Source organism: Gorilla gorilla, chromosome 21 (genome assembly GCF_029281585.2).
Source record: "Gorilla gorilla gorilla isolate KB3781 chromosome 21, NHGRI_mGorGor1-v2.1_pri, whole genome shotgun sequence".
Lineage (NCBI taxonomy): Eukaryota > Metazoa > Chordata > Mammalia > Primates > Hominidae > Gorilla > Gorilla gorilla.
Genome location: NC_073245.2, coordinates 70,526,026 through 70,544,840, shown reverse-complemented (window position 1 = coordinate 70,544,840; position 18,815 = coordinate 70,526,026). Strand labels below are relative to the sequence as shown.

Genomic DNA, 18,815 nt, shown 5'->3' with positions numbered 1-18,815 from the left:
GGCAGATGGAGATTGCAGTGAGCCGAGATCGTGTCACTGCACTCCAGCCTGGGTGACACAGTGAGACTCTGCCTCAAAAAAAAATAAAAAAAATTTGATTAATTTTTTCATTTATCTTACTGAGATAAAATCCAATCCAGACAAAAGAATTTGCAGAAACCATCTCATTTCAGCTGTAAATACTTTTAGTATTGTTCTCTAAGAAATAGACTCTTTTAAAAAAGAATGATAGTATCATTAATGCAAATATAAAAATTATCAGTAGTTATCTAACGTCATCTAATATCTAGTAATTGGTCAAATTTCCCAGTTTTCTCATAAGTGTGTGTTTTTGCGCAGAGGCCGTTCAAACCAGAATACAAACAATGTCCACACATTGAATCTAAGTGATACATGTCTCTTAGATCTTTTAAAATTTATAATGTTGCTCCTCCCCACTTTTTTTCCTTGCTATTTATTTGTTGAGGAAGCCAGGTCATTAGTTTTATAGAATTTCCCACATTTGGGATATGGTTTATTGCATCTCTGTAGTGTTAAGATGTTGCTGTACTCCAGGCATTTCTTATAAACTAGTAGCTAAGTTGGAAGCTCAGCCAGACTCAGATTTTTTATTTAGTGAGAATACTTTGTAGATGGTTTGTGTTTTCCTGCTATATCAAACTGGGGGGGCAGAAAAGCTCTGGATGGTTATCTTTTCCTAATGCTGAATTTGGCCACCTTTTCTATAAAGGTGGCCAAACTTCTATAAAGTTCTCCATCATTGTATGAGCAACCATTGGTGATGGTTGCCCTGATCCAGTATCTCATTAGAGGTTGTAAATTCTGACACAGTAATTCCAACATCTCTTTTTAGTTTAATAGCTAGAGTTCTTCTGTAAAGACTTCCTCTATCAACTATTTGATAGCCCTGAAAACCTGTTTGAATAGGGAAGATAGAATAAATGCTTTATTTTATCCCTTTATTTTCCAGTTTCCAGAATCATCGTTGGCGTTTTAATAATCTACAAAGGTTACCAGTTAGGTTTTGAAAATTTTTTTGAGTATTGTTAGGAACTCCCGCATTTTAACATAGTAGATGTGTTTCAAACAGTTATAGTACTTATTCTTTTTTTTTTTTTTTTAAATTATACTTTAAGTTCCAGGGTACATCTGCACAACGTGCACGTTTGTTACATAGGTATACATGTGCCATGTTGGTTTGCTGCACCCATCAATTCGTCATTTGCATTAGGTATTTCTCTTAATGCTATCTGGTACTTATTCTTTTGGATGATCAAGTTTTCCCAGCTTTGACCAGTTGCAGCCCTTCAAATTGGCTCCAGGATCTTTCTTAACATGACCCAGTAGACTGTGATAGTGCACCTCGACCTGGGATCAACCATTTCTCCAAGAGCCCAGGTTCCTTTATGAGGCAAATAATAAGAAAATGGAATGTGGGTACTCAGGGGCACTTGTTGCTTCTAGTGACACAACGATTTTTTTAAAGATAAAAATTCTTGGAGTTTATCTTGATATTTCCAACTCAAATTTAGCATTATAGGGCTTTTACTTCTTTGATTTTATTTGTGTCTTTTTTCACTTGCATGATATAAATCCTACTTCTTGATGACATTAGCATACATGTGTATGTCTGTTTATCCAAAATAAAAATCCCGGTATTACCAACAATATGATGGGGTTACTGAACATAGCTTAAGATTTCTTTGTAATTCCTTGTGTTTTTAGGCCACGTCCTGCTAGAGGTACCCAGTCATATTCACGTTATTGTGTTTTAAAGTCACTTGCATTAATCCTTCTCTTTGTGGTTAAGCCACCAACTTGATATATAGTTGTTCTCATTTGCTTTTTATTTTTAGGAATTGTTTTAGCTTGTACATTTTGATTTATAATTATTTAAAATGTTTACTTGATTCCAAAGTCAAAACTGTAAAACAAAGGACGTTCAGAGAAGTCTGACTTCTATCCCTGGCCCCCACCTCTTCTCTTCCTCTCCTGTAGGTAACTATTTCTTTTACTTTTTGGTTGATTTTGATTCTGGAAACACACACACACACACGCACATGCGCACGCACATACATGTGAACAACTGAGATGATGTCCTTGCATTCTGCACACCCGTGCCCCTTTCTCGGGTGTGGGGAGCTCCCTCTTCCTACTGCCCCGTGCTGTGTGCTCTGTGAGCACCCCGAGTGCAGGCCCCAGTATCTGTGGCGTCCTCACTCCTTCCTTTGTGGTGTAGTACCCCGGTGGGGGAACAGAGCAGAGCTTATTGATGGACATTTGGGCTATTTCCAGTCTTTTGCCACTTTAAAATTGCTGCAGTGAGTATAGACTTGCATCATTTCTATTTGTGCTAGTGTATTTGGGGATGGTTTTCCACAAAGAGTAAATTTATTTGATTTTTAATGATACACCATGTTTTCATTGTCATTATTTTCAAGAGATTCTAAAGTTTTGGCTTGTATTTCTCCCTTGATCCAAGCATTTTGAAAAGAGCCAATCCTCATTTTGAACTGGTAAGCAGTGTGACAGCTTCAAGTGGAGTTTTCAAATAAGGAAAAAAGTCCTCCTGTTTCTACTGTCCTAACATTTGGTGTTTTGATTATTTTTGCATTTTCCTCTGTAGGTGCTAACATTCTTTTCCACATAGGTCTAATCATAATGTGATATAATTTCCCCACTCATTCATTTATTCGGACAGTTTCTTAGTGCCCATTATGAGCCAAGCACAGTGCTTCGTGCCTGGGGTTGATGGGGAGCTGAGCAGGACAGATTTTCTGCCCTCAGAAAGCCCCGTCACAGACGCGGTAAAACACTTTCCTTATAATTGTCATATTTTTAATTTTGTTGAATATTTGGATTTCGTTCAGGTTTTGTGTGTGTATGTGTGTGTGTGTGTGCTGTAGATGCAGTGAACATCGGAAAGGATGTGGTTTTGTTCTTTCATTGACTTTTCTTTTTCCTTTGGATTCATTCTTGAAAATGAGATTACACTGAGTCAGGGGATTTGACATTTCTTGACCTTTGTCCAGTAGCATTGCTGTATCTTCTCTTCCAGAAGAGCCGAGGCAGGAAGCGTGGTTTTGACTCCAGAATCTAGCATGGTGCCTGACACTCAGTCTGTGTTTGCTGAAGAGTCATATTCATGGTCGAGAGCAGGCACTCCCATGGTCAGCCCGAGCTGTGTGTGCACCCAGCTTCCCAGTGTGTCCGCACCCAGCTTCCCAGTGTGTCCAGATCTGCCGCACCTCTGCACTCCCACTTCCACTACAAACACAGCTTGCCCTCCTTTTTTTGCTCCCCTGCCGTGGGCCTTCCTGCTCCCACAGGCCTCTGGCTCTGCAGCCTCTATTTCTTGCCTGCATTTACTTCCTGTTGTTCCTCAGCGGCTCCCTCTCTTGTCCCACCCTTTCAGGCCTGTCCCTGCCATCACCCTCTATTTACTTGTCCTTTTGATGGTGCTTCTGCCACACTGGCTTTGCCTGTCCTCCCCAGCCCTTCAGTGTCCTCCACTGCTGGTGGCCGAGCTTGGTGGAGGGAGTCCTGTCATGCACTGATTGGTGCCGTTGCAAATTGATGGGTTCCAGTCGTGGCTGGGCTTGCAGCGTTGCTTGGCAGTCCTTTCCCTTGTCCCTCATCAGCTGCATTTCCCATTATCCTTGGCAGGTCTCTTAGACCTTCGCCATTTCATCAGGCCTCCTCCCCTCTCCCTGCCTCGCGCCAAGCAGATGACCTTGCCTTTTACATCACAGAGCAAATAGAGGCCTTCAATCTTCATCCCCTATCTCCATGCAGGGAACCACCACCTACTTCACACACTCCCCAGAGCCGCCACCCAGGAACTGACGAAATCCTCTCCCCTCACCTCCTCCATCCAGCTAGAGCCAAGCCCTGTCTCCTTTGTTTCCATCAAAAGTACCTAACCCCTTGAGGGCACCCGCTCCTCTTCATTCCCACCCTTAGTAAACACAGAAAAGTGCTGAAGTTCTTTCTCGCTGACCTCTTGTTCCCTGAGGCACAGCCCAGACTCCTTCCTGGGCACCTGTCCTTTTCTGCCCTTGACTCTGCTGGCATCTGCCTGTCCCCTCTGTCCTTATGATTCTGACCTTCTTGCCCTTCTCAAGTGCCCCCTCCTCTCTTCTGTCAGTCTCTGTCTTCCTTTAACAGATGCTGACTCTTTCCGACATCCACAGTGGGGGCCCCTGAAAACACCCAAAGGTCCCCGATTAGGATTCTTAATTCGGCAAAGACGAAGATTCTCGTGCATGTGGGGATGGGACGGGTGTGCTAGGTTCCAGCTAGCGTCTGCATCTCAGGCCAGCTGGCCCTTCTCTGTTCATCAGCAGGTACTCTTCATGGTCACCGAACGTGTGAGGCATGAAATTCACAACGTTGGGGGTAATATCAGTGCTATTGCAAGGACTACTGCTGCCACTCACAGCACCCCTTTTTTGAGTTGTCGCTGTGCTCCAGGGCTGTGCTCCAGGCTAGCTTGGCTTATCTCCTTTCCTCTTGTTCACCCCCACTGTGAAGTATGGGTGAATTGCTAGTTAAGCAGAGAGGTGTGGTTGTGGGTGCTGAGTAGCAGCTGGAGAAGGCAGGAGGCTGGATGTCTGGTTTCGTGAGGCTGCCTGTTGTATGCTACGGGGCTGTGGAGGCTCTTCTAGATGTTGTAAGCCAGAGTGTCTCTCCCCTTCTTGAGTGAGAGCCGAGGATTGTATTTGGTCGGCTTCCGTGACCTAGCACAGGGTCTGGCACCTGGTAGTTTCAGTAAAGATTTGTAGAACTGAATCAGATGCACATGCCGTTTGATAATGTAGGCAGATTTCTTCAGTGGTCCTGAGCTCCTCCCCTCTGTCTCACAGGAAGGGATGTCCCACCCCCCTTTTAAGTCTCATGTCTTAGTTTCTCTCTGTGGTCCCATTCTGTTGTCTCAGAGCTTGCTTATTTTTCCAGCTCTCTCATTGGTTTCTTGTTTGATTATAATCAGTCCTCAGTCTCCCTGCTCTCTCCGTTCCCTGGCCTTGACTCAGAGCTTGTGGCCCACTCCTTCTCCTACTGTCAAGCTTTTTCAGAGAGGAACCTCCACCGCCTCTACCTCTGGGCTCTTCTTCTGGCACTAGCTCCTCATGCGGCAGCTGATGCTTTCTGGAAGCTGGTAGATAGGTATCTTGCCACGGACTCAGTGAATCTGCTCATTGTAAAATCCAGTGCTTTTTTTTTTTTTTTAATAGTTCAATGTTTAAAATGTTATGAGATTTTTAATCACACAAGACAGAATTGTGTAATAAACACCCATATACCTACCATTCGTATTCAACAAATGTTAACATTTTGCAATTTTCTGCATATCCTTTTATTTTTTATTTAGAGGTTACAGATACGGTGGCAACTTCTCTGTACCCCTCCTCCATCCCATTCTTCTCCCTCCCTCCCCTTCCTGAGCCTGGCATGAGACCTTCTCACCAGGTTTTCACAGTCACACCACTTGTGTAGGTGGCCCCTGAATAAGAGAGTGTCTTGTTTGGGAGCTTGAAAGCTTGCATAGACGGCATCATTGGACGTGTATTCCATTCTGCCGATTGCGTGACTCCTTTGTGTCTTAGACCCCTCCACATTGATCGGGATAGCTGCTGGTCATTCATTTTAGCTGCTTTATAGTATTTGTATTTCATTTTAGCTGCTATATAGTATTTATATTTCTCCCACAATTTCTTTATCTACTCACTGACTTCTTTTTTTCTTTGTTTGACCCATTTGCACCATTTGTCACTGTTGACCAGTTTTGAGTGTTTGCACAGACCTTTACTGGATCCCACTAGGCATTTAGTGTTGCTTCACCCCAGACAGTGGGATGCAAAGGTAACTGGACACACCCCTTGCTGGGATCCTCTAAATATTTGTCTCCTTTGGCTTCCAATAATCATGGTTGTACTAACAGTACCAGCCAGTATTCATTTAGTGCATGCCATGTCCCAGACACTATCGGAAGCCTGTCGCTCCTTTCATCCACACAACAAGCTTATGAGATAGATACTATGATTATCCAGTTTTATGGATGGGAAACTGAGGCTGAGAGAGGCCAAGTCACTTGGCCAAGATGACTCAGCTAGTCACTTGGAGGATCCAGATGGGGGCTCAGCATTCAGACCCCACAGCCGGAGACTGTACCCACTGCCGTGTTAGCTCTTGAGCTCCAGGCCTCCTCCCTGCCTCTGCCTGCACTTCTTGTCTGTGTCTTCCCCAATCTCCATCATTAGCCCAATCCTCTCCTGCCCCTAAGAGTTGCTGTTTCATCTCTAGGGTATTATCTTTGGTCTTCCTTTTCTTATGATATCAGGGTTCCCTTCATGGTCTCGTCTGCTGCTGTGGCCCTAGGGAGACTCTACACACAACTGAACACTAGACTGCTGTCTCTCACCCAGGTCTCTGGAGTCTGTGAATCACCGCCCTCCATCGCCACAGCCTACTGGATGGCTCTGTCTAGATGTCCAGCGAATCCCATAGAGTTTAGAGACTCTAGCGTCCCGCCCTAGTCTCTCTATCCTCCATCTAGCTCTGACTTCTGTGATTATCCTTGGTAGTCATTCTCAGCTCTCTGTAGCAGTGTCTGTCACACCTGCCCTCTTCTTTCTGTCCCCTGCCCTGACATCATGCCTCATGAAAGCCTGTAGTGGCCCAGGAGCCCCTCACCTGCTCTCTCTTGTCAGAACCACTTTAGGTTTCCAGACTGTCACCCTCACTGAAGCCAGGTGTGATCGTGTTGGTCCTCTGCTGTGAAACCCTTGGGGGCTCCCATTGCACCTGGAGTGGCCACCAGAGGTCCTAGTGGGATCTGGCATGCTTTTCCTGGCCTGACCTCACTTGCCCTTCATCCTCCCATTCTGCCATCTGGAACTTGTCCTACTTCTTCAGAGTATTTGGCCCCAGAGTTCATCACCTTGCACCTTAGAATGTGCTGTTTGTTCTCTGGCCCTGGAAGGCCTTCTCCCCTGCTACCCTTGCTCAGTGGATTCATTACCTGGAGCTGCTGTAATAACTTACCACAGACTGCGCAGCATAAAACAATAGATGTTTCTTCCCTCTCAGTTCCACAGGTGGGAAGTGCAGCATCAGGGGGTCGTCAGGGTGGGCTCCCTCTGGGTGCTCTAGGGGAGAATCTTTCCTTCTGCTTCCAGTCTCTGGCGGTTGCCAGCTTCTTGGGCTTGTGGCCACATCACTTGAATCTCTGCTGCTAACTTCACATGGCCTCTCTCCTCTACTGTCAGTGTTTTCTTTTCGTCTTTCTCTTGTAAGGACACTCGTGATTGTATTTAGGGCCCGTCCAGGTAACTCTGGGTGATCTCAAGCTCCGTAATCACATCAGCAGAGAGCCAAAAAGGTCACATTCACAGCTTCAGAGATGTGATGCGGCCAGATCTTTTTGGGGGCCATCATTCAGCCCACTACCCTTTGCAGACTCCTAGGTGTCTTTTGGCATCTGATACCGAGTGGCTGCTCAGGGCCTTCCCCCTCCTTGCCTGGCGTGCCCTCCCATCCTTGCTGTCCTCCATGCACCTCAGTATGTCAGCTAGGGTAGCATCATGCAGCAAAGCGGCACGTGGGCTTGCCTGTCCTTGTCTGTAGTGCCCTCACGCTCTCAACTCCTGACACGTGCTGGACACGCAATCCGAGTGTGACACTTCAGAGGTAGCATGGGCCTTTGCTTCTCCTAGTGACACCTCGGGTCCTGTCGCTGTGCCCGGGTGGTGCTGCTGGGGCATCAGCTTTCCTCACTCCTGGCAGCCAGCCCCAGTCTCTTCCTTTTGCCTGGATGTTTGCAGTAGCTACCTTGCTGACCTCGTTGCTCTTGGTCTTTTCATTGTCTCCAGTTGACTCGGAACACTACTGCCAGGATGATCTTTCTGAAATACTGTTTTCATCTGTCGCCTGGTCAGAAGTGTTAATGTCATATTGCCTCTGTGGCTTGTGTCTCACAGGCTCACCCTCTTTTATCACCTTTTATAACCTGCTGTCGACGGATCATCTGTGACTCATCTACACACCTCTGGCTCCTGTTATTATTTGCCTGCCTTTTCATCACTGTGGTGAATTGCATATTTCATTATTTTGTCTATAAGTTGGAGTTTTATGTGCTTTCATTTCCCCAAAAATGTCTCTTCAGCTTCTTTGGACCCCTCTGAGTTCTAGTGCTTGCTCATTCCATGCAGACTGCAAAGAACAAGTGCTCCTCCACCTTCTTCTGTGGACTGGGGGAGCCTTTGTTTTCTGTGGGAGCATCCCCCTTTGTCAGTGTCTGTTTCTTGGGCCCCTTCCCTGTGCGTTCTGTTGTACCAGACATAATTCCCATCTCAGGTGTGGCATGCCAGGGTTTACAAAGTCACAGGAGGTTGCTGCAGTGTTTTCCAGTCTCTGCCTACAAAGGAGAAAAGGCACGAAGTCATCCATTGATTCAGCAGATCGTTACAGAACGCAAAATTTTGTGCCACAGGCTGCCAGGTCCTGAGGGTGCACTGGAAGACAAAGGATAAATCAGATGTGGTACCTGCCTTCTGAATTCACTCTCTGCAGCAGGAGAGACAGGTGGCAATTATGAAATCATACAGAAAAAAAACCCTCTATATGTTTGTATGTATATAAATGCAGAAATGTGGAACAAGAGCTGTGGAAGAAAAAGTCCAGGGCACTAGTCGAGTATTGTTTGGGGACCTATTCGAACAGGGTCCAGGAGCAGAGGGGCTTTGGGCTGGAGCAGAGGAGTGGTAGCCAGTCAGGTAGAGGGAGTAGCCTATTCAAAGGCCTCAGGCAGGAAGACCCAGTGGTCTTCAGGGTGTTTAGGGTATGGGGGTGGGGGTAGGTAGGGGCCGGCTCAGCCACCCCTGCTCAGTGGGGTTGGTCTTGATCCTGAGGGCACTTCTGCTCACTTGTGCTTCACCTTCTGCCTTTTTTTCCCTTCTAGGTGAGAAAATCAAGTCAGGAAGTGCTCTTGATTCTTCTGGAACAAGACCTAATTTTCCAGCATGATATTGAAAACAAAGTGTGTCCCATTCTCCTGCAGCTCTCTGCCCCAGACAGTGATGACGAATATAAAGCAGAAGCTGTGAGCGTAAGTCTGTCCAGGGAATGACTGCCCAGCACCTGTGGGCACTGTCCCATAAGTTGACTTATACCTGACATGAAGTATTACACGTGTTTGATTTTGGTCAGCACTGTTCTCATGAACAAGGTAACCAGTTACTCGACCTAGGTTGGAGAAAGCTCACAGTTCAGCCATGAGCATGTTTTGGAAGTAAGCATCCCTATAGCACCAATTGTTTTTTTGTTTTTTTTTATACTTTAAGTTCTAGGGTACATGTGCACAACATGTAGGTTTGTTACATATGTATACATGTGCCATGTTGGTGTGCTGCACACATTAACTCGTCATTTACATTAGGCATATCTCCTAATGCTATCCCTCCCCTCTCCCCCGACCCCACGACAGGCCCCGGTGTGTAATGTTCCCCTTCCCATGGAATACTGTGCAGCCATAAAAAAGGATGAGTTCATGTCCTTTGTAGGGACATGGATGAAGCTGGAAACCATCATTCTCAGCAAATTATCACGAGGACAGAAAACCAAACACCAATTGTTTTAAGAAGAAAAGGCTTGAGAAATCAGAGTGATTTGGGCTTAGCAGCAGTAGCTGGCTTAGATTTCTGTTGGACAAGATGCTGAGATTTATAGGTAAATCCTTGAACCTACTTGGACCATGGGCCTTCCTTCTCAAAGAAACAACCCTAGTATGATATGTGAGATGATTTTAGGTGGTACTTAGACAATTAAGAAGAAAATTTAGCAGACTTGTGTGTCTATAGATTAGGAGAAGACTAAGATAGGTATGTAAGCAAATAAGAAGAGTCACTGTGAAGAATGCAGATGTGGCCAAACATTTACAGGCATTTGGGAGATGCTGTGTTAAAGTATTTGTGCTTCTATGAGTCAAAGATGTGCAGTGAAAGGAATAGTATAAATGTTCAGTGTCTTCTAGTTAATAGTCTGGTATCCTTGGGTTTGCAAGATTCTGTGCCCATTGTTAAATGATTATACAGGCAGGATTTTCTACTCGCTTCTGGAGCCCTTGTTCACAAACCAGCAGTTGATGATCCAGTGCAGACTTTTCCTGCCTTCAGATGAAGATGCCTCCATTTGTCCTTGCACCTTTTCCTTTGTGGCTCAAGGGGAGGTCACAATGGGCCATCTTGTTTTCTTTAGCTGCTGCTCCTCCACTGATCCATGCAAATGATGCTGTATGGCATGACCCTTTCTGTTTGCCTTATAGAAGCAAATAGCTCCAGGATTATTCCAGCATTTTAGGAAAAATTTGTCCGTAAAGGATGTAAAAATTCATAAGCATTAATTATGAGTATAATAAAATATACAGAAGATAGTTGTTTTCCTGTTTGGGAAACAGTGACGTTAGAGAAAGGAATTATTTTCTTTTTTAAAGTGCAGAAACAATATACGCCATGGAGCTAAAAAATTGTATTACAGCATCAGAACATTTGGCAATTACTCCTCATTTATGTAAAAGTTTTATTCAACTATGCGTTAAAGGTCTGGCTTTTTAAACTAATTTAATTTTTGCATATTCCATATGTTTATAAGATGAGTCAGGCTGAAGAATAATTGATTATTAAAATTCAAATTCTCCAGGGTTCTTTTATAAATTTCAAGTTTCTCTATAAGAAATTAAATTTGTTTTGCAAAATGAACCTGGATAATATCATTTAGTTGGGGTATTTGGCAGTTGAGCAGTGAACTTTGCCAACTAGATCTTCTTTTCCATTTGGAAGTTGGTTAGGCGAGTTTCCAAGGTTACGACTGACAACCAAATATCTTATCCCTAAAGACTGATAATACCATGAAAAATAATGCTAAAGGCATTTTTGCATGATTTTTATTTTGTTTTCTTTCCAAATACTCCATTCTTGTCAGCAATATTCCTCTTCTTCTTTTTTTTGGTAGAAATATTTGGAAAATATTACAAGCCTTCAAAAAGCTATCTGCACAAGTCACTTGCAGAACAAATTAGTTCACATAAATTGTATTTTTCATTCCAAGTGAGATGCTGGTCTCATTACTTGAGTGGATAGGATTTGAACTGTGGCTGCGAGAACAGAAGTGATCTTGAACCTCCCACCCACCATGGCCCAGACTCTGCTTGTCTGTTTCTCCCAGGTGTTCCTGCAGGACCTCTGCTTTTCCTTCCGTGGAGATCTGATGGGAGTGGAATGTGGGGTGTCTGGTCTGGCCCATGTGTGCTTTGCTCCAGCTATTTCCTCAGACCCTGGAGGCCAAGGGGCCTTGGGGGGACTTGCCCCTTGAGTACCAGAGAGCTGTGGAACACAGAAAGAATCTCTTCTTTTTAGCTAGGAAATGACAATGAGGGTGGAGTAAATGACAGTGTGAGTATCATTATCCAAGGAAGAGAAGGCCACATGTGTGCTTTGTAGAGCTCCCCTAGGAAGGCAGGGTTCTGATTTAGCTAGTCTGTGGGTGATACCCCAAACATTGCAGGTGCCAGTGTGTATCTATTAGGAGATGATTCAGGGAGCTAGCTGTTAGCTAAAAGGGTGATGAGGAAAGAAGCAAACCGGGCTGGTCAGATGCCCGATGTGTTTGGGGGCTCTCTCTTGATCCGGATGGTGTGAATATTGCTACATCTGTACTGTACATAAACACACACCTACTCAAAGCAGTGCCATTTTGGAGGAAGTGCCTCAACTCCCAAGGAGACTGCACGTCTTCATGGATAAAATACATCTGTTCATTCGACTTTTCACTCTCATTAGAACTTACAATTAGTTGATTCTGATGCTAACAACTCTAGTGCATATATGATTGGGAAAATCAGAGATAACCAACTGCGTGTGTCCTGGGTCTTTTAGATTGAGTTGTGCAGGACAGCTTCCATGTTGGGACATGGGTACATGGAATCCTGGGAAGGGAAATTTATGTGCATTTTCCTTTGTGAAGTCCTTCTAGAAACCCTATGCAATGTTAGTGACTCTGTCCTTGATGCAGTCAGAAGGGTTGCCTCTGTCTGTCTTCTGTCACTTAGCAGTTGAGTTGTGAAATTCTGTTTTGTTTATTTCTCCCTCAAGATGGTGAGCTTCTTAAACACTGGGCTGCGGTATCTTTGCACCATCAGCACCCAGCACAGTGCCAGGCCCAGAGTCAGTACTAAATAAATGTTAGTTGTTGGATGAATGAATCGGTAAAAACTGCAAGAGCTGTATCTTGTAATTATATCTAGACAGGATAAACAGGCCACCAGAGACCAATTATAATTCCTCTTGCTTGCAGGGACGCCATTAGCATTCCGAGATTATAACTCATTGTCAGAAGCCTATTTTTCTCTCTCAAAACTTTTTCACATTAAGGCTTCCTCATTTTTTGTCATCATTTCTATTTTTAAGCTAATTTTTATTTGTGCACTTAATTTAAGAAGAATCTCTTGGTTATGTGCTATAAAGAACAGTTGGCTCCAAGCAACTAAGTGAAGATCGTCATTCCATACAAGTGGTTCCCAGGGCCACGGGAATATAATTTCTTGTCACTGGTGTGCTGACTTTTAATGACTCTGGATTTGTTTTATACTGTATAGTAATAAGGTCATGCAGGTGTGGCAGATGGAGAGGGGTGGATGGAGATACTGGGAGTGCTTTAGTTGCCCATCACGCTGCATACGGAAGCCTCACATCCTCATTTATTGTGGCTGTCACTTTGTACAACTCTGCTAAGCATCACATCAGAAATCTGTGTCCTCTCTGTTCTGAGGACACAAACCTTTTCCTTATTTGTGTTATGGGCTAGTTTCCCCTTTCGCTCCACCCCCATTGGTTTTCTTTCCCCTCTTCCTGTATGCAAATTCCAAATAGAATGATGGGTAGATTACTAACCCAGAACCTTTTTCTACTGTAAATAGGCAGTGCTGTGTATATAGTGAGAATAACAGACTTTAGAGACAGGAAGTCCTTCTTCCCCCCAGTCCCTGTCTTTCTCCATCCCTTCCTTTCTTCTCTCCCTACTTCGGTCCTTCACTCCCCTGCCTTACCTTCTTCCTTCCTTCCTTTTGTTTTTTCCTCCTTTTCTTTTTACTGTGTTGAGGGAATGGAAGAATTCTTTCACAATTTTGTTTTTGGCAACTTTTCATCTTGTTTCAATTTCAAACTTGCAAGAAAGTTGCAAGAATAGTAGTATGAATTCCCCTATACCTCTTTCTGGCTTCTTCAGTAATTTGTATTTAGCTTCATTTATTTTATAATTTTTTTTTCTCTTCTCCTCCATTTCTACTTCTCTCTCCACACATACAGACAGATGCATATTTACTGTATTTATTATTTTCTGAGACATTTGAGACTCAGTTGGAGGCATTGTCCCTCTTTATATCTAAATACTTCATTTTTTAATTTAATTTTTTATTTATTAAGGACAAACAGCAGCATTCATCTAAATACTTCAATGTATATATCCTAAAAGGAAGGAAATTCTCTTATATAACCATAGTACAATGATCAAAATAGGAAATTTAACACCGATACAGTGCTAACGTCATAGCCACAGTTCATATGCAAACATCGTCATTTGCCTAAGACCCAGTCCAGGGTTACTTACTGCAATGAGCTGTCCTATCTCTTTGGTTTCCATTAATGTGGAACAGTTCCTGAGTCTGTCTTTGAATTTTGTAACACTTAAATATTGGAAGAGTACTGGCCACATTTTTTTCCAGAGTGTCTCCCTGTTTGGCTTTGCCTGATGTTTCCTTGTGATTGGATTCAGACTCTGTCTTTCTGGCAGGAGTATCACAGGAGTGATGTATTCCCAGTGTGTCATGGCAGGAGGCACAAGACTTCAGCTTGTCCTAATATTGGTGATGTTAACTTTGATGACCTAATAGATAGATGTGGTATCTGCCAGGTTTCTCCAGTGTGCTCTTTTTTCCCTCTGGAAGTAATGAGAATTACCTTGTATTTAAGTATGCTCTTCTCCGTCAGACCTTCACCCACTAGCGTTGCTGTCTGTTGACAATTCTGGTTGACATTCTACTGTGCTGCCTTCTCCATAATTTGCCACCGTTTTGTTGAGGATTTTGATATCTATATTCAAGAGAACAATTTTCTTTTCCTATTATGTCTTTGTCGGATTTTAGAATCAGAATTATTCTGGCTTAAAAAAATGAGTTGGGAAGTATTCCCTCCTTTTCTATTTTCTGAAAGGTTTTGTTTAAGATTGGAGTTATTTTTTTCCTAAAACATTTGTTAGAATTCTCCAGTAAAACCTCTGGTCCTAGAGTTTTCTTTGTGAGATGGTTTTTCATAACAGATTTAATTCAGATACAGTGCTGTTCAGATTTCTTCGTCTGTGTCACTGGGTAAGTTGTACATTTCAGGGAATTTATTAATTTCATGTAAGTTGTCAGATTTATTGGGTTAGACTTGTTCATGATATTCTTCTATTATCTTTTTAATGTCTGTAAGATCTGTGGTGTTATCCCCTTTCAATTATGATCTTGGTAATTTGTGTTTTTTTCTCTCTTGATCAGTCTTGCTAGGGGCTTATCAAATTTATTTATGTTTTCAAGCCAATTTTTGGCTTTGTTGTTTTTTTTTCACTTATTTCTTTTTCATTGATTTCTACTGTTTATTATTTCCACCCTTCTCCTTTCTTGAGTTGTTTGCTTGTTCTTTTTTTAGCTTTTTAAAGAGGAAACAGTATTTTTAAGCCTGCATTCTTTTCCATTTTAAGCATTTAAAGCTACACATTTAATGTTAATGTCTATGTGATATATTAACCCTTTCATCATTAAGAAATGTCTTTGACAGTAATCCATATTTTATAATCAATTATGATAGTAATATAACCACTCTAGGATTTTTGTACTTATTGCTTATTATATTTGTTTATATTTTTTACTCTCAACTTACATGTCTTTACATTTAAAGTGTTTGTGCTTTTGTTAGCATCTAGTTGGATCCTGCTTTTATATCCAGTCTGATAGTTTCTGCTCTTTAATTAGTGTGTTTAGTTCATTTATATTTATGTGATTATTGATATGTTTGGTTTTATTACTGCCATTTCTCTGTCTGTTTTCATTTGTCTCATCTGTTTTTTTGTTAATTCTTTTCTGTTTTCTTTTGGGCTAATGAATGTTTTTTAGCATTGCATTTTAATTCCTCTATTGAGGATTTTCAAAAAATATATCACCTTTTGCAACAGCATGGTTCCATTCACTTGCTTTCATCCTTTGTGCTGTTGCTTTCATGTATATTACATTATGAGCCTGCGAATTCACTGTGTTAGGCCATTCTTGCATTGCTATGAAGAAATAACTGAGACTGGGTAATTTATAAGAAAAGAGGTTTAATTGAATCATGGTTCTGCAGACTACACAGGAAACATAGTGCCAGCATCTGCTTCTGAGGAGGTCTCAGGAAGCTTTTACTCATGGCGGAAGGCAAAGTGGGAACAGGCACGTCACATGATGAAAACAGGAGCAAGAGAGGAAGTAGTGGGGAGGGAGGTGCCACACTTTACAACAACCAGATATGCAAGAACTCACTATTGTGAGGACAACACCAAGCAATAAGGGATCCACCCCCATGACCCAAATACCTCCCACCAGGCCCCACCTCTAATATTGGGGATTACAATTCAACTTGAGATTTGGTGGGGACATATATTTAAACCATATGGTACAGTATTTTAATTTTTGATTTAAAGAGTTACATCTTTTGAAGAGATTAGTAAAAAAGAAAAAAATACAGCCTTTTATATGCCCATTTTTGCCATTTTTGGTGGTTGTCATTCTTTCCTTTCCTAGATATGAGTTATCATCTGGTATCCTTTCCCTTAATGTAGAAGAACTTCCTTTAGTACCTTTTGTAGTTCAGGTTGGCTGATGATGAAATTTATTAATTTTTGTTTATCTGAAAATGTCTATTTTGCATTTATTTTTGAATGATAGTTTTGTGGATGTAGAATTGTGAGTTGAAAAGTTTTTTTGTTTCTGTTCTTTTAGCATTTTAAAGATGCCATTCTGTTGTCTTCTGGCTTCCTTTGTTTCTCATGAGAAGTCATCTATCATTTATATTGTACTCGTATATATAAAATATCCCTTTTTCTCTGGCTGCTCATGAGATTTTTCTCTTTACCTTTGGATTTAGCATAGTTGGTATACTGTTTTGTCTCCATTGAACTTCTTGGATTTGTGTGTTAAGCCTTTCAAATAATTTGGGAAGTTTGGGCTATTGTTGTTTTAAATACCTTTTTCTGTATTCTTTTTCTCCTTTCAGTTTGTGACTTAGATAACACAAAGTTGGGACCCTTGATGTTGTCCCACAGGTCTTTGAGGCATTGTTCACTTTTCTTTAATCATTTTTTCTCTCTGATGTTTAGATTTGATAATTTTTATTAATTTAAAAAGTTCATTGATTCTTTTTTTTTACTTCTCTCCAATCCGCTGTTAGGCCTAGCCAGCAAATTTTTAATTTCAGTTATTGTACTATTTTGCTCTAGAATTTCCCTTTTGATCTTTTATAGACCTTTGCAGTTTCTATATCTCTATCATATAGAAAGTCCCTGTCTATTCTTTATGCATTTTTTCCTTGTAATTCTTGAGTATATTTATAACAGCTCCTTTAAAGTCCTTGTCTGGCCCATGCAACATTTGGATCATCTTGATGTTGGTTTTCATTGACTACTTATATTATGGATCACTTTTTTCTTATTAATGCATGAGTAGTGATTTTTGATTGGACACTGGACATTATAAATGATACATTGCAGAGTCCCTGGATTCTGTTATATTTTTCTAAAATGATTTTTGTCCTAGGAGGCAGTTACCTTGATTAATCTCCAGCTCCAAATTATCTGCCTTGTGAGCAGAAGCTGAAATCTCTGCTGAGTTTGCTTAATTTCTGACGCTGCTTTTTTTCTGGGTCCTCCGGGACACCCCCCACATATATGTAGTTTAGCAGTTAGCCAAAGATTTAAGCACATTTTATGCACAGATTTTGGACCTTACTTGCAAATCTCTCCTGTTGCAGTGTATCTTTTAAGAGTAGCCCCTCCTCCAGTTTCTGCCTTTTGGTTGCTTTCCAATGGTGTTTTTTTTATGTTTTGTCAAGATTCTATAATTTTTAGCTACAGGAGGGTTAGTCTAACTTAGACTTTGCTATTACCAGAAGTCTTGGTTCTTTTTTATAGTTTCCATTTCTTTGATAAGATTCCTAATCTGTTCATTCATTGTGGCCCTGTTTTCCTCTTTGTACTTGAGCATATTTGTAATAGCTGCTTTAAATTCCTTTTAAAGTCTTCTAATTCTAATATCTGGATTTTCTGTGGGTGTTTTTTCTGCTGACTGATATTTTTCTTGACTGTGGGTCACATTTTCTTATTTCTTCTCATGTCTATAGATTTTTCATTTTCTATTGTATTTTGTTGAAACATTGTAGAAACTCTGGATTTTCTTGTTTACCTCTAGAGAGTATTGACTTTGTTCTAGAAAGCAGTTCAGATTCTGTTTTTCCTGTAGTAGGCAGCAGCTGAAACAGCTCACTTCTTTCATCCTTAAGTTACTGTTTTTCTATGAACCTCATCATCTCCCCTGTGCATGCCCAGTTCAGAGATCAGCTAAGGATTAGGGTAGGATTTAACCACAGATTTTGGAGCTTTCCTTTCTTTGGCTCCCTCATTCCTTCACAGTAAAACTGTAGCTTTAAAAAATTTATGTATGTATATATGTATTTATTTCACTAGCTTTAGGGATACAAGTGGTTTTTGGCAACATGGATGATTTGTATAGTGGTGAAGTCTAGGATATTAGGGTACGCATCACTTGAGTAGTGTACACTGAATACCAATAGGTGGTTTTTCATTCATCACCCCATTCTGACCCTCTCCCCTTCTGAGTCTTCAGTTTCCATTATATGACTGTATTTGCCTTTGCATACCCATAGCTTAGCTTCCACTTATAAGTGAGAACATGGGGCATTTGGTTTTCCATTCCTGAGTTACTTCACTTAGAATAATGTCCTGCAGTTCCATCTAAGTTACTGCAAAAGACATTATTTTGTTCTTTTTGATGGCTGAGTAGTATTCCATGGTATATATATATATACCACATTAACATATATATATATATATACCACATTAACATATATATATATATATATATATTTTTTTTTTTCCTTTTTTTGAGATAGCATCTTGCTCTATTGCCCAGGCTGGAGTGCAGTGGTGCAACCTTGGGTTACTGCAGCCTCAACCTCGGCTCAAGTGATCCTCCCACCTCAGTCTCCCAGGTAGCTGGGACTACAGGCGTGTACCACTACACCCAGCTAATTTTGTTTAGTTTTTGTAGAGACAGGTCTCACTACCCAGACTACCACATTTTCTTTGTCTTCTCATCGGTTGATGGGCACTTAGATTGATTCCATATCTTTGTAATTGTGAATTGTGTTACAATAAACATATGCATACAGGTGTCTTTTTGATACAATGATTTCCTTCCCTTTGGGTAGATACCCGGTAGTGGGATTGCTGGATCGAATGGTAGACCTACTTTTAGTTCTTTGAGAATTCTCTGTAATGTTTTCCATAGAAGTTGTACTAATTTACATCCCCACCAGCAGTATATAAGCATTCCTTTTTCACCACATTCATGCCAACATCTGTGTTTTTTGACTTTTTAATAATGGCCATTCTGGCTAGGGTAACATGGTATGTCATTGTGGTTTTAGCTTGCATTTGTCTGATAATTAGTGATGTTG

The 18,815-nt window shown here is 41.5% G+C and overlaps 1 protein-coding gene across 7 annotated transcripts in view; it reads left to right on the top strand.

Moving 5' to 3' along the window:
• Positions 1-18,815, top strand: part of LOC101126302 (serine/threonine-protein phosphatase 4 regulatory subunit 1-like) — an 82,228-nt gene that overhangs the window by 38,762 nt on the left and 24,651 nt on the right. For all 7 annotated transcript variants that reach the window (XR_010132310.1, XM_063702373.1, XM_019017510.4 and 4 more), the window contains one exon: positions 8,960-9,106. Coding sequence is in view for 6 of the 7 variants with exons in the window: in XM_063702373.1 (XP_063558443.1) it covers positions 8,960-9,106 (147 nt within the window). In the remaining variant the exon portion in view is untranslated. The remainder of the gene's footprint in view (positions 1-8,959; positions 9,107-18,815) is intronic.